The following is a 21,416-nucleotide window of genomic DNA, read 5'->3' as shown; positions in this document are numbered from 1 at the left end:
GACCAAGTTTTTCAACTTGTCGGTAAAATTTTCCGACAACATGATCCGATCGGACCTTGTCCGATCATGTGTAGAGAATTCCGATCAGACAAAGTGCCACGCATGCTCAGAACAAATTCCTACACCAAAGCTATTGGCTACTAGCCTGAACGTAGTCCCATCGTAACGAAATAACGTCATCACGTTCTGAACGATCGGATTTTCCGACAACTTTGTCCGACCGTGTGCATGCAACAATTTCGGACAAAATCCGACGGATTTGGTTGTCGGAATGTCCGACCGTGTGTACAAGGGCTTACAGAGGGCTAGGGTCCTTTTCTGCAGCATGCTAGCAGGTGACAGGCTATTCCACTCAAGGCTGTGGCTTCTTTAGAAAGAATACGAACTGTCGGCTCATGCACACTGCAGCGCAAAAAAAAAAAGCTGCTTTTCCATGCATTTATTTTTCTCTGCCTAAAAGTTTGAAGAAGCTTGTTCTTTTTGGGCTCTTTTGCAGATTTTCATTGAGCTTCTTTGAGCTGTTTGAGCAATAGCGTTTTGTTTTTTTCACAAACCCTGCTCTCAGCTCATTTTTTTAAATTCATTTTTGGCTAATGTGGAGGAGAGTTTCCAGGCAGAAAAAAAATGAGAGCTCAAAAAAGCTCAAAAGCCTGTAGACTTTGCCCACCTTTTGTTTTGATGCACCTGGAATATATTTAAATAATATAAAATGATGGTTTTGGTTGGGCTTTTAAAAATGTCCGTCAATTAGAATAGATCCAAAACCATTACAGTTCTCCTTTAAATTGTTACCACTTCTGTTGCCATTACAGGAACAATAATTGTTTTGTTAAATCTCAAGTTTGATTTAATAAGTCTCAGACACCCAAAGCAATTATACAGCAAATGTGTAAAGCAACAAGGACCCATCCCCGTGGGGTTTATAAACATATATAAATAGGCCACCTGTATGGAAAAATTGACACATTTCTTGACATTTCCAGCACAATTATGCCAGTAGGTTTACCATTCTAGTTGCATTACAATAGGATATGGGGCTGCGTTAAAATGTATTTCTACTTTTGCAGTCAAATTTGAGAAATCTCTTCTATACACTAAATTACCAAAAGTATTGTGACACCTGCCTTTACACACACATGAACTTTAATGGCATCCCAGTCTTAGTCTGTAGGGGTCAATAATGAGTTGGCCCACCCTTTGCAGCTATAACAGCTTCAACTCTTCTGGGAAGACTGTCCACAAGGTTTAGGAGTGTGTCTATGGGAATGTTTGACCATTCTTCCAGAAGGGCATTTGTGAAGTCGGGCACTGATGTTGGATGAGGACTGGCTCGCAGTCTCCACTCTAATTCATCCCAAAGGAGTTCTATGGGGTTGAGGTCAGGACTCTGTGCAGGCCTCCGACTCCCACCTCAGTTTAAGGGCAACCAGGATTTAAATTATTATTAAATCTTTATTAGGACCTTAAATTAGGTTCTAAAACACGATTTTCTCAAATTATGTATAGCTCATTGTTTTGTTAATTTCCCAAGATCCGTACTAATTTATTCCAAAGCTTCATATTTTTTCCTACTTCATAGCCCTTGTACACACGGTCGGACATTCCGACAACAAGTATTTTGTCGGAAACTGGTGTCGCGTACACACGGTTGGACAAAGTTGTCGGAAAACCCGATCGTTCAGAACCTGATGACGTTATTTCTTTACGACGGGACTACGTTCAGACTAGTAGCCAATAGCTTTGGTCTAGGAATTTGATCTGAGCATGTGTGGCACTTTGTCCAATCGGAATTCTCTACAAACGATCGGACAAAGTCAGATCGGATCATGTTGTCGGAAAATTTTATAGCCCAGCTCTAAAACTTTGTCGGTCAGATATTCAGACGGAAACAGTCCGATGGAGCCCACACACGGTCGAATTATCCGACAACACAGTCGGAATATCCGACCATGTGTACAAGGGCTTAAAGTGATTCTAAAGGTTGTAATTGTTTTTATATAAACACTGTTTTGAGTGGTAAGTAATAATGTTCTTAAAATATAATAATATTACAATATTGACATACAAACGTTTGAAACATAAATGCCATATAATACCCAGATAAGTAAGTATATGAGTTTTGGCTATTACTTAAAGTGGATGTAAACCTGATTCATTAAATTTGAGCTGGGAACATATATCTGCAATGTTTTCTTATCTCTCTTCAAAGCCCTAAGTCCCGTGGCTTTCTTCTGCTCCGTTCTCCTGTTATCAGCATGATAAAACCAGCCTGACTTGAAGGTCTTTCTTCAAAAACATGGCAAGCACAAACGGCACCAGGTTGATGTGTTAACTTATTTGGTTGGAGAACTAGTGCCTTCAGGGGTTAGGATCGTTGACAGTTAACATACCTCTTACTTACAGATGCAGAATATTTGAATTAGTTGGAGATGAATAAGAGTTTTCCGATGGAATTTATTCTCTATGGACTTACTGACAAGACTGAACTCAACATTCCATTGTTTGTCATATTTCTGTTTGTTTATATCACAACCGTGGTTGGCAATGTTGGCCTTATTTCTCTAAGTATAACACAGAAGCATCTTCACAAACCCATGTACTTTTTTCTAAGCAATCTTTCTTTTGTGGACCTCGTATATTCTTCCGCAGTCACCCCTAAAATGCTGTGGGACTTTCTGAGTAAATCAAAGACCATCTCTTTTCTTGGCTGTGCCATTCAGATGTACGTCTTTGGGTCCTTTGCAAGCACAGAATGTCTTCTTCTAGGAATCATGGCCTACGATCGCTATGTGGCTATCTGTAGCCCTTTGCAGTACCAGGTCTACATGAGCAGTATTTTGTGTTTCCGCATGGTGGTTGTTGCTTACTTTGGAGGTTTTGTAAATTCTCTTGTCCACACAGTTCCTGCTTTTCATCTTAACTTCTGCAGAACCAACATCATTGATCATTTCTTCTGTGACCTTCCACCACTCTTTAAGCTTTCCTGCTCTGATATATCAATGAATGTAGTTGTTCTAATTATTTTAGCTGGCCTTGTTACCATGAGCAGTATGACACTTGTCCTTGTCTCATACACCAACATCGTCTTGGCAATTGTGAGAATACAATCAGCCCAGGGTAGATACAAGGCTTTTAACACTTGTACTTCTCATATTACTGCTGTCAGCATCTTCTATGGGACTATCTTCTTTATGTATCTTCGCCCATCAGTTAGAAATGTCTTACAGCAGGATCGCGTGGCTTCTGTGTTCTACAGTATAGTTATACCTATGTTAAATCCCTTGATATACAGTTTAAGGAATGCTGAGGTTATAGAAGCAGTAAAACATTATTGGAAATATTTTAAATGTTAACTAATGAGTCAAGATACCATCAAGTGCTACACCCATGCTCTCGGTTGTTTCTTCTTAAAGGTCAACTCAAGCCAACATTTTTTATTTGGTTTTGAATAGAGCAGGGAATGGTTAGAGAAGGGATCCTCAAATGTTTTAATCAAAAGGTTAGTTCCCTGATTTTCAATCTGTGTGGCTTCCAGACTGTTTAAATTGGAGGAATGGTGCCCCACTGTCCGCGTTGGTGGGAGAAATGGTGCCCAGTGTCAGTGAGAGAAATGATGCCCCATCATCAGTATCATTAGGTACAATGGTTCCACTATTTTGGTGCCAGTGGAATTGGAAAGCCCTTACAACATCAGAGTTCAGTGGTCACATACCTTTACATATGCTGCTTGAACAGCACTATTCCTCTACTGACTAAATGATGTCATAGCCGGGAACTATGCAAGCACCATTGAGTAGGAAATAGCACTGCTGGTGATGGTCTGGTACTGGAACACTCTGTGTTACATAGTGGTAGCAGCTGCCAGTCAACCTACAGGGAAACCAAGGTTGTGAGAAACTTACTTTTACTACAGCCCTGCTACTTGCCATACAACCCCTCAGGCTAGTAAAAGGCAAGCAAAGGTCTGTGTGCTAAAGTTTAAGGATCACTGGTTCAAGGGGGCACACACATTTACAAAAAAACATTTTTATTAGAGTAAAGTTAGGGCTGTCACTGCCTGTTCTAGTGACTACTGAACCCTCTATTTCATGTGTGGACAACCCTTAAAGTGGTTGTAAACCCATGGGGGAAAAAAAAAAGAAGCAACCTGCAAGGCAGAGGCATAATGAGCTAGTATGCATAGCATACTAGCTCATTATGAATAACTTACCTGAGAACAAAGCCCCCGAAGCAGTCCTCCGTCTTCATGTATGTTGCTGCCATGGATCCCAGAGTGACTTCCGGGTCTCGCTGCTCCGGTGCTGTGATTCGCCGGAGCAGCGATGAAATCACTCCCGCGCATGCGACAGGGAGCCGACACTTGCGGCATATCGCCGAGATCTGAGGCCTGCCCAGTGCGCCTGCGCGCCGCTGTCTATGGCGCATGCTCCGTAGACAGTGGTGGCTGTCTTTTTGTAAATATCTCCTAAACCGTATAGGTTTAGGATATATTTCTTGGCCCTACAGGTAAGCCTTAATCTAGGCTTACCTGTAGGTCAAAGTGGTTTGTAAGGGTTTACAACCACTTTAAGAACATAAAATGAGAAAAAAAAATCTCCCCAATGGGGTCACAGACTGTCAGAATTGTAAGTCACTCTTACTCTACTGAGAACTAAAAAAATAGAACTAAGGAAGTTAATGGAATTCAAAGATAAAGGCCCCTAAAAGCATGATGGAAAGGAGCCTTTACTGTAGGAAGCAGAAATCATTAACACTGATGGGTGTAAGAAAAATGGAAGGTTATTGGCTCTGATAGAAACAGGAAAGGCCTGGGAGACTACTTAAGGTGTTCCAAAGGGCTTCAAATGTGTAAAATGGTAGCCAGACACCTGTCTGGAACTGATGGGGATGATGGGCTATCAGACTAAATTATGCAGTTGGGTTTAAAAAAAAAAAAAAGATTGTTGTGTAAAAACCTTATGACTGCTTGGTGTGTTGTTCATACCTCCGGTCTGTAGATGGGATTATTGAAAATTGTTACATGGATAATACTTTCTATACTCTGTACAAGTTAGTTGCAGCTCCTGTTATGAAATACTCAGACGTCTGCACAAATATTAGGGGTGCCTGAACTTGTAAATAAAGCACTCTATGACTATTCTGCCTCACAGGCTATAGGACACAACACAAAAAAAACTAACATCAATGTGTAATAAAAAAAGAATAGACGTATTTTGATCTCTTGATACTAAAAGAATCACAACTGGGAAATCTGTGTAGAAAAATGTTTTAAGGATAAGAGTCTGTGAAAGTTCTCATTTACCCGGGTCATGGTTTATCTAGTAGCAGTTAGTCACATTTAACTTGAATTTCTGTGTAATATTGAAGACAAACTTATCAAAGCCACCTCTTCAAATCGAATGAAAATATTCCCGAGAACCAGAACTGGTTCCCAAGAGGCGAGAAAGAGGCCATCTACATCAAACTGGAATAACCATCATTGAACAGACACCATCTGTCATTCACATATAATGCAATTTTAACATCTCTAGCCTGACAATTTGACAATTGACATCTGCGGCCATGTGAATTGAAGGATTAACATTTATGAAGCCTTCCTGACACCGAGGATGGAATTAGTGTATGTAGCTAAAACATGGTGGTTCCACAATTTTCAAACCTACCATTCTGTCCTTAGTGAATAAGACTGGCCATACACCTATAGATTATCTGCAGATTTTCTATGGTCAGATGGAAAAAGTGGAACAGATTCCTCCATCTACGCTGAACTGTGTGAATGGAGGAATCTCCCACTTTTTCCTTCTGACCATAGAAAATCTGCAGATAATATATAGATGTATGGCCAATCTAACTCTTGCCTTTCTATGGTAATTGGGTCAAGGTGTTGGTGCTACCTGTACGGATACAAATGTTGGGGTATTTTCCTGAACTCAGAAATGTGGCTTGGAGAAGCTACAAAGCATCTTCAGCATCACAGAGCATGTCAAACTGAACGTGACTAACTACTACGGGATATATTACTGTAAAGTTCCACTTAATGTTTGAAATAAACCTATTAAAAACATTTCTTTTTTTTTTTACAAAAATTAGTGCAGGTGACTGTGAGATATTTCTCTGATCCATAATTGAAGGTTCCTCTAGATAATTTCTCAGTGCATCCAGAAAGTATTCACAGTGCTTCCATTTTTCAACATTTTATGTTACAGCCTTATTTCAAAATGGATTAAATTCTATATTTTGATGGCGCTATATAAGTAACTGAATTATTTTCCTCAATTCTACAATCAATACCCATTAATGACGATGTGAAAGAAGTTTTTTTGAAAATCTTTGCAAATTTATTAAACACTTGCCACCATCCACCGTCAAATGATGGCAGAGCGGTACGGCTCTCATTCTGGGATGCCGTCATATGATGTCCAGTTTAGCCATAATCGTGGGTGTGCCATGTTCCTGGGACATGGCGCGACCCTGATCTCGGCCATGTGATCGGCTGTGTCCAATCACTGCCAATTACATCTAAACAAGGAAGTGCTGTTTATCGTGTCTCCTCACCTCACGCTGGCACTCCTCGCAACACATACAGCACTTTCTTTACAAGGATACTGTGGTGACTTCCTTTTGGTGTAATGCAGTTCAGGAAGACCTGGCCTTTACCTTCTGAAGTGATGCTTTTGCTAGGAAAAAGCTGTCTTTTGCACTGTAATCAATGTTTGTGAAGAATGTCTCATCGCTAATCATGTCGCTCCTGCATCTATGCACCAGCCGCATGGCTTGCCGCTCTGTGTCACTTTAACCGGTTCCCACTGAACAGAATGGAAAGCTGCGCAAATGGGCGTGCCTGTACCTCCCTTTGAATTTGCCGCCGTGCCATTGCGTGTGTGCGCCAGCCGGGAGCCTCAATGTCCACGGGGATATCCACGATTGTCTCACGGAGGGGAAGAACGGGGAGATGCTAATGTAAACAAGCATCTGCCCATTCTGCCTAGTGACAGTGTCACTGATCATAGCTCCCTGTGATTGGGAGCTATGATCAGTGATGTGTCACAGCTAGCCCATCCCCCCTACAGTTATAAACACTCCCCAGGACACACTTAACTCCTACAGCGCCACCTAGTGTTAACCCCTTCACTGAAAGTCACATTTACACAGTAATCAGTGCAATTTTAATTGTACTGATCGCTGTATGAATGTGAATGGTCCCAAAATTGCGCAGTCACAATAAAAATCGCTGATCATCACCATTACTAATAAAAAAAATATTAATAAAAATGCCATAAAACTCTTCTATTTTTTAAATGCTATAACTTGCGCAAACCAATCAATAAACGCATATTGTGATTTTTTTTTTACCAAAAAACTGAGGGAAAAAAATTATGGTATGCAGCTACTCTATGATTTCTAGCATAGATTTCACATGGTTACACATTCGCTGGCCTTCTTCTAGTCTCATCTTATATAGCTTTCTTAGTAGAAACAACTTACTTTTGAGGCTTGAACGCTCATGCAGTTTTTTTAATGAAGTCCACTGTCTCTCTGTTTGTGGGTCTGTCTTTATTCAGAACTTGCCACAAGTCCTTGTTGCTGAGAACTTTTCTAGCTTAAACTTCCACAGTTGGTAATTGCCATTGTTCAGCTTTGCTACTGCAAACTTCACATCTGAACAGCTTGCCATCTTGCAGTAGCTTGTATACAGTACTCACTTTACTCACTGTAGAATCCTTCTAGTGCCTAGGTGCTGCTGGGTTTGCTGGGTGCATAACCTGTTAGCTGAGTATTGAAATCATGTGCTGGAAGCTTTTTCTTTGCAGCAATATGCTTTACTTTCATGGAGGATTGCAGTACATATCTTTACATCACAAGAAACATGAACAGGAACTAACCACAAGCAAGTGCACCGAACATAGATAGACAATACATCCTGCTATATCATAGAATACATGCACTATAGACTATAATACTGCAGCGCCACCTGCTGCATAAAGGGTATAATGCATACAGTATATATAGTTCACAGTATAGACAGGATAAGTTAATATATGCTGTTGTTCTTCCAACATGCCCCAGTCTGAGGTCCAGAGCGCTCTGGAGCAGGTTTTCATCAAGGATGTCTCTTTACATTGCTGCATTCATCTTCCCCTCAATCCTGACTAGTCTCCCAGCTCCTGTTGCTGAAAAACATCCCCACAGCATGATGCTGTGAATCTGAATATTATGACTTTTTTTTTTTTAAACTCTAAAATAGGAATGTGGGCATTGTTTGCATGAATTAATCCATGGAGGGATATTATTGCCACCCTTAAATGCTAAGTTTACCTTTTCTAAGTTCCAGCTCCTGTATGTACCAATATACAATTATTGTACGAGAAAAATAAAAGCTTTCTATGTTTTTAGAACAATACCTTACCTTAGCCCCTCCTGTGTTCCATAGAAAAGTTAATGACTTCCTGGTATGTAAATTTAGGAAATCCCCAGCATCCTGCCAGACAGGCTTGGGCCGCATGCTAAACTCTCTGGGGCTGCATGTGGCCCACAGGCTGGATGCCCCCAATGTTGTTTAAGGGCCTTCCTTATTGGATACAGAGTGAATGGATAGATAGGTGGGTGATCCTATTCCTTAGTTTTGGAAAATCTTAAGGGAAATTGTACAGAGATTGTACAATCAGTTTTTACTGTTTTTTTATAATTTAAATCTACATACCAATCATGAACTTTTCTATGGAACACAGCAGATAAGGCCTTGTCCTTGAAAAAAAAAAAAACATAGAAAACTTTCATTTTTCTGCAACAGAGGTACATAATTGGTATATTGGTACATAGGGGAGCTGTAATTTACAAAAGAAGGTATCACAGCACACCCCACAGCATGGGAACACACTATCATGAGTTGTGGTGTGCTTTATTACATAAAAAAGTTCATGCACCTTTTTGGGTGCATTTTGGCATTTTAGGTAGCTAATTCAGATGCATAGGCTGTCCTAATACATATCTCCCAACATTTTGAGATGGGAATGAGGGACAGCTACTAACAAACATATGTAGGCATAGGACACGCCCCGTTACACCCCCTTAAAGAAGAACTAACCAAAAAAAGGGTTACTTAAATCCACAAGGACTTTTTTCCCACTACTATTCCTTTATATTAGCTTTTAAAATGTACAAATGCAGCAATTTAGAAATTGGATGAAAGGTTTAGCACTGGGAAATACCTTTTGAAAGATAAAAAGTGTATTTTGTATACAACTATATGGATCAGACCAAAATGAGGGAGAAATGAGGGGGAAAGATGGACAGAGGGACATTGCTCCAAATGAGGCAGTCTCTCAAAATCAGGGACAGTTGGGAGCTATGCTAATACTATGCTAATGCCACACATGTTAACATAACGTCTTCTTCAATCTTAATGGCTGGGTTTTAGGCAGTTATACTTGTCTATTCCTAGCTCTTGCTCATTGTCTACTAAGCTCAATTTCTCAAGCAGACATTGAAACACATAACTGAATGAGTTAGAAAACAGTCTCCTCCCTTACCTTTTATATTGGATTGTAAGCTTTCTGGAGCAGGGCTTTCCTAAGCCTCTTGCCTTGAATTACATTGAACTGTACTGTCTCCATTTATTTTCTAAAGCACTGCACAAATTGAAATCCTGTGTAATAATAAAGGTAACCCATCCTTGGGGGGGGGGGGGGGGGGGGGGGGAAGAGTGGTAGATGAAAAGTGAGAGAGAAAATGGGAAGTCACTTATTACATCTTTCTCTTCTGTTTTAAAGTTTTGATTGTTCAGCTATCAAGGGTCTGTGAAAAAAAAAATCAGTATAAACTAAAAAGAGATCTAATAAAGTTTATTGAGCAAGTTAAACGCACTTTTCTACTAACTTCCCTTTGAATTGATACTTCATCTTTGAAAGTAAACATTTAATAAATTACTTCTTAAATCTTAATGGCTAAACTCCAGGTAGGTATAACTTGTTTACTCTTAGCTGCTGTGTTGAGAAAAAAAAGTCTAGTTGTCTACGGATCTCCCCTGCTCCGGCTCACATTGACACACATATCTAAATGAGTCCGGTAAGAGACTCCTCCCCTGCTTTGTGTTTGCTAAATATTAGTCTACAGTTCTTTTCAAGGAAGTATAGGCATTTACACAAACCATATTTTTACGTATTTATGGGGTTTATTTACTATAGCTGGAGAGCGCAAAATCAGGCTCACTTCTGCATAGAAATCAATCAGCTCCTAACTTCAGCTTGTTTCATTATGCTTTGGCAATAGAACCTGGACGCTGATTGGTTTCGATGCAAAAGCCAGCCTGATTCTGCCGCTCCAACTTTAGTAAATAAATCCCATTTATGTAACTTCAATCAGTAGGATGTTCTAATGATTAATGTATGCTTCATCAGATGGACAAATGAATCTCTAGTCTTGGTCAGAGCACATGGCAAACGGCTGCTCATCTCTTCCCATCTTCCTCACCTCTTAGTTCTCTTCCCAAAAGTCACATGAGCTTTTTGATCTTTTTTCTCCTGCAATCCCATCTGACTCTTTGACGACTTCCTGCCATATAAATAATGGTTCTTTAGCCGCTTACTGACCATATACTTTATAAATACGGCAGCAAATTGGCTCCTCTGTGCAGGATCACGTATCTGTACGTGACCCTGCACTTCCGGGTCTGGGGAGCACACCCGTGTCACCAGCGACTTGCTCCCGCTGTGATTGGACAAAGCAGGAGCCAATCAGTGGGTCCCACAGATTTTTCCTGAGAGAGACAGAATGGCAGTCTGCCTATGTGAACAAGGCAGATTGCCGTTCTGTGAGAAGGGAAGGTAGTGATCTTGTGTTTCTGCAAGAACATGGATCTCTGCCTTCCCATAGTACAAGCAACGCCCACACAGTTAATAAGCACCCCCTAGGCACACATTTAACCCTTTGATTGCCCCTGATGTTAACCCCTTCCTAGCCAGTGTCAACAGTACAGTGACAGTGCATATTTTTAGCAGTGATCACTGTATTAGTGTCACTGGTTCTCAAAAAGTGCCACTTAGTGTCTGATTTGTCTGCCAAAATGTATCAGCCCCGCTATAAGTTGCTGATCGCTGCCATTACTAGTAAAAAAAAAAAAAAATCGTAGTTTGTAAACGTTATAACTTTTGTGCAAACCAATTAGTATATACGCTTATTGTTTTTTTTTTTTTTTTACCAAAAACCTGTAGCAGCATACATAGTGCCATAATTTATGAAGACATTTAATTTTTTACATTTTTTTAATTGGATGTGTTTCATAAGAATTTTTTCAAAATGATCTGCCTTTTATTGTTTTTAGCGGAAAAAATTGAAACCGCAGAGATGATCAAATACCAGCAAAAGAAATCTCTACTTATGGGGGAAAAAAAGGACATAATTTTATTTGGGTACAGCGTTGCACGACCATGCAACTGTCAGGTTAAAAAACGCAGTGCCATATTGCAAAAATGGGGAGGTCATGAAGGCAGTAAACCTTCTCGAGGGCAAGTGGTTAATGTCACCCCGCTTCCTCCTTGCTCAGTATTTACATAGAGGTTCCCAGCTCTTCTTAAATCCAGCTAAAACAGTATCAAACATTCAACTCCAAAAAGAAAAATTTGACCTATGATCATGAAAAACTGATTAATATCTCCATAGCTATACGTCCTCCCCCATCCACCTCTTTCCTACCTGTTCTGTCCACACTGGACCATCGAGCGCAATTATTCTCAACCAAGGTTCCTTCAGAGGTGGCTAAGGGTTCCTTGAGCTGTGGCTGATTGACCTCCCTTCTAATAATGCCTGCATAGTTCCTGGACAAATGCCCCTTTTGCAAAGCCAACAGCATACTATCAATAATCTTTTTGCCTGTCCGTAAGGGTGGAATTCTGCTCACTGTTGTAAGGGTTGCATTCTTCCTACTGACCATCAATGTAGTGGGCATTTTTTCCCATTGACACCCAATGAATTGGTTTTAGTAGGAGTTCCCTCAGATCTACAAATTAGCTTAGGGGTTCCTCTGTGGTTAAAATAACAAAAGAGAATGACCCAGAGTTTCAGTCAGAGAGAGAGAGAGAGAGTCTGAAGGCAAGCTGGTTGTTCTGTGCGCTCTCTTTGGAAAATCTTCATAGAATTCCATGTCACTGTTATGCCCCAGTATAAAAGCAGATGTGAATGGGCAACTCCACTTTTGTGGGAAAAAAACAATATAAAAAATAAACATAGAATATACAATTGCCACATTGTAATATATAAATATCTATCCCTTTCAATCTGCAGAGCTGTAATTTTCTATAAAATTCAACATGGCAACCTGAAGGTGTTCTCTACACAGATGGTGTACAGGACGCCCCCCCCCCCAGATATGTAATTTCCTGCTTGTGTGATTGGCTTACTGATTTCCTCAGAAGCCTGTAATAAAATACAAATCAGATTTTTGGCATCACCTACAATAAAAATAAAATTTTTGGTGAGATACTCCCAAAAGGAAATCACATCTAAAGGGATGCAGCTCCTCCCACTTTCCTCATTAGAACCCTGCAAGTGCAGCAGCTGATTGATAATTATAAAAATCACACCTATTCACATTTATTTTGAACATGGACACAGGCAAACAAAGAGCTATTTCTTCAGAATAACAAAAGGTACAAATCTGCAATAATGTTTGTTAAAATCCTTGCAATGTACATAGATCATTCCGAGCGGAAAGTTTTATTTTTTATTTTTTCTCAACAAAAGTGGAGTTACTCTTGAAGCTAAGGTATTTGAATAAAGCAGAGTGCAATTATGAGTAGTAATGATATTCCGACCATTTACATTTTCAAAAGCACACTTGTACCCTTTTTTTTTTAAAAGAAGTTACATTGCCATTATCTCTCTCTTAAGTGGACATTAATAGGGGGGGCTTTAACAGAGAGCAATACTGTCAGCCAATCAGAACTTCCTTATTACATCAGTGGTAGTGACAGCTCTAGTGCAGTTATGTCAATACCACTGATGTAATAAGGAAGTCCTGATTGACTGACAGCTTTGCTCTCTGTTAAAGCCCCTATTAATGTGTACTTAACCGTTTGCACCCACCGTAGATATACTGCGGCAGGGCAGCCACTCTGTGCCAGATCACATAGGTATGTGATCTGACACTTCCGTGTCTGGGGTGCACGCGCACCGCCAGCTACCCACTCCCGCTGTGATTGGACACAGTGGGAGCCAACCAGTGGGTCCTGCAGACGTAATGTCTGCTAGGACCAACCAATCATTCGGGAGACAGGCAGAACAGCGACCAGCCTATGTAAACAAGGCTGATCACCATTCTGTGACGGGAACAGTACTTATCCTGTGTTTCTACTAAGCAGGAACACAGATCTTTACCTTCCCCCAGTCAAAGCACCTCAGTTAGCAAGCCCTCCCTAGGATCACATTTAACCCTTTGATCACCCCTGATGTTACCCCCTTCCCTTCCAGTGTCATTTGTACAGTGACAGTGCATACTTTTTTAGCACTGATCACTGTATTAGTGTCACTGGTCCCCAAAAAGTGTCAAAAGGGTCACTTTGCGGCTCCCCCACCCCAAAGCACCTTGTCGCCATGTTGATGAGGACAAGGGCCTCTTCCCGACAACCCTGGCCATTGGTTGTCAGGGTCTGTGGGCGGGGGCTTATCGGAATCCGGGAGCCCCCTTTAATAAGGGGGCCCCCAGATACCGGCCCCCCACCCTATGTGAATGAGTATGGGGTACAATGTACCCCTACCCATTCACCTGGTGAAAAAAAGTGTCAATTATAAAAACACAACATAAGTTTTTAAAATAATTTATTAGACAGCTCCGGGGGTCTTCTTCCGTCTTGGGGGGTCTTCTCGCTGGACTCCTCTGCTATCTTCTGCTCTTTTGCTAGCTCTTTTACTAGTGGAGGAGCCCGGCTTTCTTCTTCGTCGTCGCCGCCATACAAGGGTCTTCTTCCGACTTCGGGGTCTTGTCCCGCTCTTCGGTTCTTCTTGCCAGGCCTCCGCTATCTTCTTAAAGCTCTTTTACTAGCGTTGGCCCGGTCTTCTTTCCTGCCACCGCCTTCTTCTCTACTTCTTCTTCTTTCCGAAGTTGACAAGACGCTGTCTCTGGCCGCAATGGCTGGGGCGCGTTTTGCGGCGACTTATATAGGGACAAGGGGCAAATTCACCAGGTGATGTCACATGGTGACACCGCCCCTTATGATGTCACAGTCCCAGCATCCTCCACCGGACTAAGTCCGCCGGATAGTCCGATCGTGTGTACGCATCAGTGTCCGATTTGCCCAGCTGCAATATCGCAGTCCCACTATAAGTCGCTAATCACTGCCATTACTAGTAAAAAAAAAATAGGGAAAGAAAGAAGAAATATAGAAAAATTTACACGCTATAACTTTTGCACAAACCAATCAATAATTTTTTATTTTATTGGATATGTTTTATAGCAGAAAGTAAAAAATATTGGGGCTTTTTTCAAAATTGCCGTTTTGTTTTTGTTTAATGTTGAGATTAAATGTATCTTTCTCTGAAATAAATTTTCTTTTGCAACATTGTTGCTTCGACTTCAACTATTTTGTTTTTAAGAATGCTAGAATGTGGAATGTTTTGATGTTTTGGTAAAATATATTTTCTCTGTCACTTTTACTTGTTACTCTCCATCTCACAATAATCTTTACCCAAACTCACACAGGTGTCTTTACAAAGCACAAACAATACCATTGCTGATGCAAATTTAAAATGAGTCACAATTTTTTGTGCTTTTTATTATTTCCAAATAATCATAATTTGAGCCCAAAAAATGTGATATGGGTACCAACATCAGAAATCAAAACGTAATTCCCAAAAATTTGAGGGTAATGTCACTTTTCCACTCACCCACAAAGAACCAGAATATATCACAGAATAAACCAAGAAGAATAACTCTTGAGTGATGTAATTCCATCACCTGTATGTCCAAAGAAATGCAGTATTTATTGCTGGCGTTATTGCTTTAAAATTATTTTTTTTGTTGAATAATGATTTGATTTGGTATATTTTCTATATTTTTGGATTTTTTGGTTAAGTTCTATTGGCAGATAGCATGTCTAATTTTATTTATTTTCTTTTTTTAATACACAATAAAAAAAATTGTGATGAATAATACCTGGCTATGTGTTTTACTTCAAATGACAGTATGGGAATAGGCAGTTACATTTTAAAAAATACAATGTAAAATCGACAAGTGACACAACATAGTTGTATATTTGATCTTAAAAACTATGGGATAATGGTGTTGTGGTAACTTGCCCAAATAAAAAAAAAAGCATAATAATATTATTCTTGATATCACTAGAAAAGCCTTTGAAAACCGCTTCTGACTCATCGTGGCTTCTGAGCATGAGTGTTTGTACTTTGGACTTTTGTACACCCGATCGGAAAATCCGACAACACACATTTGTTGGCGGAAAATTTGAAGACATGCTAGCCAACACTTGTTGATGGAAGTCCGGCAACAATTGTCCAATGGAGCATACACGCGGTCAGACTTTCCGCAAACAGCCTGACATCCAACATTTCCCATCGGATAGTCCGATCGTGTGTATGGGCCTTTAGGGTTAAAAATTAATTTGGCCAACCTTTGCATGTTGAACAGCTTCTGGGATGGCTAGGAAGGCTGTCATCAAGGTTTAGTGTGTCTATTGGAATCTTTGACCATTCTTCCAGAAGTACATTTGTAAGGCCAGGCACTGATGTTGGATAAGAAGGCCTGGCTCGCAGGCTCTGCTCTAATTCGGCCAAAATGTGTTCTATCGTGTAGGCGTCAGAACTCTGTGCAGGCCAGTCAAGTTCCTCCACCCCCAACTCGCTCATCCATGTCTTTATGGACCTTGCTTTGTGCACTGGTGTGCAGTCATGTTGCAACAGGAAGGGGCCATCCCCAAACTGTTCCCACAAAGTTGAGAACATTACATTTTCCAAAATGTCTTGGTATGCTGATGCTTTAAGAGTTCCCTTCACTGTAACTAACAGGCCAAGCCTAACCTCTGAAAAACAACCCCACACCATAATCCCTCCTCCACCAAATGATTTGGACCAGTGCACAAAGCAAGGCCCATAAAGACATGGATGAGTGCGTTTGGGGTGGAGGAACTTGACTGCCCTGACCTCAACACAACAAACACCTTGGGGATGAATTAGAGCAGGCCTTCTTGTCCAACATCAATGCCTGACCTCACAAATGCACTTATGGAAGAATGGTAAAACATTCCCATAGACACACTCCTAAACCTTATTGACAGCCTTCCCAGAAGAGTTGAAGCTGTTATAGCTGCAAAGGGTGGGCCTAATGAATTTTTAACCCTACGTACTAAGACTGGGATGCCATTACAGTTCATGTGCATATAAAGGCAGGCGTTCCAATACTTTTTGCAATATATTGTACATTGCTTGTGACAATGAGCATGGCTATGGACTCAGGGCTGGTTCACACCACAGAGATGAAGACAACATGTGTGAGGCTGCCTGCTGGCTAAATGGGTGGCATATTCCGTCTAGCAAGCATTGGGGTTGCTGGTTCAATTCTCCAAAATGCTAAGGCTTGTGTTAAAGTTTATATGTTCTCCCCGTGTGGTTTTCCCACCACAATCCAAAGACATGCTGGTATTTTATTTGTCCCCTTTCAAAATAGTCTCTAATGTAAGAAAGTTAGTTGTGGACTTTGGATTGGAAGCTCGTTGCAGCCAGGGACTGATGTTAATGTTTGTTAGCACTAATAATGCCCAGGGACTTGGACATTTAAAATTGTAGGGTTTACATTGCACATGTACATATGCTTAGAAAACTGTTGCTTTGTTTATGCAAATGGACTTTGATCTTTGGCCTGTTGTTGGAAATGTGATGCACATAGCCAAGGGCTATCACAGTTGCAAATAGTATTATGTGTTCCTTCCCATCAGGTGCAATTACTTTAGACATGCATGAAGAGACAGATGGAAAGATACTGGTGGTCGTGTACTTATTTAATGGGCTGCAGTGGGGGGGGTTGTTTGGCCCTGAGAAGGTCAGTTTTTTTGCTGTGATTTGTGGGCGAGAAGGAATGATATTGTGCATATTGACAAATGCCCAACTAGGGCTGTTTGCTGAAATTCTTATTTTTTCCATCAAAAGTGGGTTTATGTGGCCATGCTGTCAAAGCTATGTGTGTGTTGTTCCTATCAGACTATTCAAAAATGGTTTGGGAGCATATGCTGACCTTCTGCTCTTTGACGTCACATGGAAAGCCTGCCCCCTTTATTTTTCTTTAAATAAAGGGGACGGGCTTTCCGCGTGATGTCAACGGATGTTCACGCCCCATGGCTGTGTAAGAGATGCCAGACAGCAGGTGACAACACAACGGAGGAAGACGGCGGCGAGGAAGAACACAGCAGCGGTAAAAGTAAGCAGTGGCGGGAGAGACGGCAACAGAAGATGGCAGCAAGAGAGACAGCACCAGGAGAAGATGACAGAGGGAGACATGGTTCGGTTATTGTTTTTTGTCACATTTCACTGCTTTTTTTTGTGAATGCGTAGGGGTACAATGTACCTGATACCTATTCACATGGGGCTGGGATCTGGGGGCCCCCTTCCAGATTCCGATAAGCTCCCTGCCCGCAGACCCCCACAACCACCGGGCAAGGGTTGTGGGGATGAGACTCTTGTCCCCATCAACATGGGGACAAGGTGTTTTGGAGGGACCCCAAGGCACCCTCCCCATTTTGAGGGCATGTGGCCTAGTATGGTTCAGAAGGGGGGGCGCTCTCTCGTTTAAAAAATGTCTTCTTCTTTCCCCCATCCTCCTCCGGTCTACCTTCGGCTTTCTCCTTCTTCCTCCAGCTGCTTCTTCCCCTGCTTTTTCTCCATCTCCCTCCACTTTTTCCTTGTCTTCTCCACCTTCCTCTGGTCTTTCTCCTCCGCTGCTCCCACCACCAACTGGCTGAACTTAATACAACGACCCTCCTCCAAAGCTGTGGCCAGCCGATCTGTCTGCTTCCATAGTGCACATTTCATATATAACTATGAGTTGTGGCCGTTGGATGATGTTATTCAGGAAACCCTGCCCCTTGTGACATCATGCCCCAGGCAGTGAAGTAACAAGGGGCATGGTCTCAGAGTGACGTCAAGCGCCCCATCACAGCAGGAATTGTCAAAAATTGGCTATTGTCTTTTGTCACATTTCACTGCTTTTTTGGTGAATGTGTATGGGGTACAATGTACCCTCTACCCATTCACATGAGGGGCAGGATCTTGGGGCCACCTTCTGAAAAGGGGCTTCCAGATTCTGATAAGCCCCCCGCCCGCAGACCCCCACAACCACTGGGCAAGGGTTGTGGGGATGAGGCCCTTGTCCCCATCAACATGGGGACAAGGTGTTTTGGGGGAGACCCCAACGCACCATCCCCATGTTGAGGGCATGTGGCCTGGTATAATTCGGGGGGGGGCACTTGCTCATCCCCTCCCTTTCCTGACCTGCCCGGTTGCATGTGTGGTATGGATTTTGGGGGAACCCTGGCTTGGAGTTACCCTTAATATCAATACCAGATTCGAAAGACCTGGTATTGACTGGTGGGGGGAACCTATGCCATTTTTTTCTTTTCTTTCTTTTTTACTCTATATTGCTGGGAACCGGCAATTCATTACAGCCGCAAACAATTTTAAATGACATTTTTTCCTTTAGAAATGTAATTTTGCTGAGGTACAATAATAAAAAGGGGAAAGATGCTTTACTTTACAGGCATACTAAGGACACCCCCAGGCACGATATTTAAAGGAATTTTACATTTTTATAGTTTCACATTAAGCATTATTAAAATAACTGCTCCTGAAAAAACTGACATTTTAAAAACATGTTTTCCAATTCGTACATGTTCCCTGAGGCAGGACCCAGGTCCCCATACACTTTTAATGGCAAATAACTGGCATATAAGCCTTCAGTGAGAACTTTGGATTTTGCAGGTTCGAGTCCAATTGACTTCCACTATTCCCACATATGTGATCTGACAGGCATGTTTGCCCGCAATAGCGCTGATTTCCATTTGCATTAGCGCCAAGTTTCTGAGAGTTGAAGTCTTAATTAACCAAAGAGTGACAATTTTGAGGAAAAAAAAACTTTTGCTATAATACATATCCAAAAAAAAAAATATATAAAAAAACACATTTACCCACAAAACGAAAAAAAATGTCCCATAAGCCACATGTAGTGCAGCCAATTGAAATCAACGGGCTGCCCTATGCATGTCACAGGAAAAATGAGCCACAAAATGTTTTGCTCCCACTATGCTAGATGTGAATGGGGCCTGAAAGTGAAATAGGTACGATAACACAAGAACAACAAGGCTCCATTCACATCTGAGCGTTTCCTTGTATTTCAGAAATGCACTGCACCAAAAATCGCCAATTTCATGTGGGTACAGTGTTACATGACTGAGTAATTGTCATACAAAATGTAAGAGCACCGAAAGCTGAAAATTGGTCTGCTTAGGAAGGGGGTCTAAGTGCCCAGTTGTCAAATGGTTAAGCAAATCTCCTTTATAACTGGCTCTGTGGGTAACTGGCTTTGTGAATACTGAAAAGCCCCTTATAAATTAATAAACCTTGTACACATCACTAAACTGACAGCTCAGGTCGGAGCCGCTGTACTAACAATACATTGTTAGTACAGCAATCACCACTGCTGAGCTATTGTGAACTGACAGGGGAACGCAAAGCTGCCAGAACACTCAGGTCAGCGCTCTCAGCCTTTGGCTAAGAACGCAGACCTTTTTCAGTCATGAGCCTTCGACAGAAGCCGGGCTGAATGGTCGGCTTCTGTTGGACCGGCTACCGTACACAAAGCCCGATTGTTGGCTGACATTCGGCCCGTATGCACTAGGCTTTACAAACAGAGCAAGTTTTTAAGCAAAACTTTACAACTGGCTCTGTGAGTAATGCTTTATAACTGGCTATGTTAGTACTGCCAGTTATAAAGCATTACTCACAGAGCCAGTTATAAATAATGACAGAGCCAGCTATTAAGGAGTATTGCTTTATAACTGGCTTTTTGACCATTACTTGTACTAGTGCTTCCAAACCCTGTGAAAGACTTCATCCAGTTAACTTTTCTCATCTTGAGCCTGGCACAAGGCTGCTGAGGGAGATGAGTACCCAGAGACAGCAGGTGCACAAGAATTAGCTACACTGCAGTTACTGAAGAAAAAAAAACATAGCTACCATTAGCAAAAGCAGTGCTCTCTGGCCTGGAGCATCGGATTCGACCCCTTCACTGGCAGAAATGGAGATGGGTGTACACCAGCCGGCAGCTGCACTGCTTTCCCTATAGGCGGCCGCAGCACCTTGCCGGCTTTCATGTGTAGGAGGCGGGTCTCAGTAGATGGTGGTGCATAAGGCTTCCTCCTCTGCTCTTCCTCTGCTTCTCTGCCCCTCCTTCTCTCCTGGCGTCCTGGTTGCCATGTGACCATTGGCTACGTGGCGCATGAGCGAACATGGACTTCTTGTTCAACGGCGGCATGGGTTGCCATGGATCGGCTTGGTAGGCGGGGAATGAGGAGACTCTCTCCGCTCCTCCCACCACCACCCAGCATATGTGGAACATCAGCGGCTGGCCCTGCATGTCGGAACCCGTGGCCGGCTCTGCATATCATGGACATGCAGCCCGGCAGCTCCCGGACCACTGGGCAAATGCCCGGTCTGCCCTATGGCCAGTCCGAGCCTGGCCATTAGTACATCAGGACTGATTGAGTTTCAAATATATATCATAGTTTGTGGACTCTATAATTTTCCTACAGACTAAATAATAAACATTGATTTGGGTTATTTTAACCAAAGAAATGTAGAAAATACAATTTGGCCAAATTTATGAAGAAAGATTATTTATTTGCTAAATTTTATAACGGGAGAAAACGCTTTTTTCCCCAAATTTTTGGTCTTTTTTTCGTTTATTTATCAAAAAATAAAAAAAAACTGTGGTGATTAAAAAACACCAAAAAGAAAGCTCTATTTGTGTGAAAAAATGATAAAAATGTCATATTGGTACAGTGTTACATGACTACGCAATTGTTATTCAAAGTGCAACAGCACTGAAATGTGAAAATTGGCCTGGGCAGGATAGGATAAAAGTGCCCAGCATTGACAAGGTTAAGGATTGGTAAACTGCAATTTCTGTTTTTGGATTCAATGCCATTTTAAGAACTTTTTCAATGGCCAGTGGCAATGTGAATGACGGGCACAGTGCTCACTGTCTGGGATATGCACAGGGGCGTAACTATAGGGGGTGCAGCAGTTGCGACCGCAACTGGGCCCTGTGCTGCAGGGGGCCCATGCAGCCCCCTCTACATATGGCCGGCAGCAGCATAGTCAGCTAGGGGTACCAGTGCACCATGCACATGGGTGGCTGGAGGTGG

At 41.8% G+C, this 21,416-nt stretch overlaps 1 protein-coding gene across 1 annotated transcript; it reads left to right on the top strand.

Moving 5' to 3' along the window:
- The first annotated feature begins 977 nt into the window (after positions 1 to 977).
- On the top strand, positions 978 to 6,147 carry LOC143930650 (olfactory receptor 5G9-like). Its single transcript, XM_077455146.1, has one exon. It carries the CDS (start codon positions 2,430 to 2,432, stop codon positions 3,351 to 3,353), a length of 924 nt encoding a protein of 307 aa, XP_077311272.1. The 5' UTR covers positions 978 to 2,429; the 3' UTR covers positions 3,354 to 6,147.
- Positions 6,148 to 21,416: the final 15,269 nt, after the last annotated feature.

This window comes from Lithobates pipiens, unplaced genomic scaffold, assembly GCF_037356315.1.
Source record: "Lithobates pipiens isolate NorthernLeopardFrog02 unplaced genomic scaffold, aLitPip1_a1.2 Scaffold_25, whole genome shotgun sequence".
Lineage (NCBI taxonomy): Eukaryota > Metazoa > Chordata > Amphibia > Anura > Ranidae > Lithobates > Lithobates pipiens.
The sequence above is the reverse complement of the archived record's forward strand: the minus strand, read 5'-3'. Positions and strand labels throughout refer to the sequence as shown.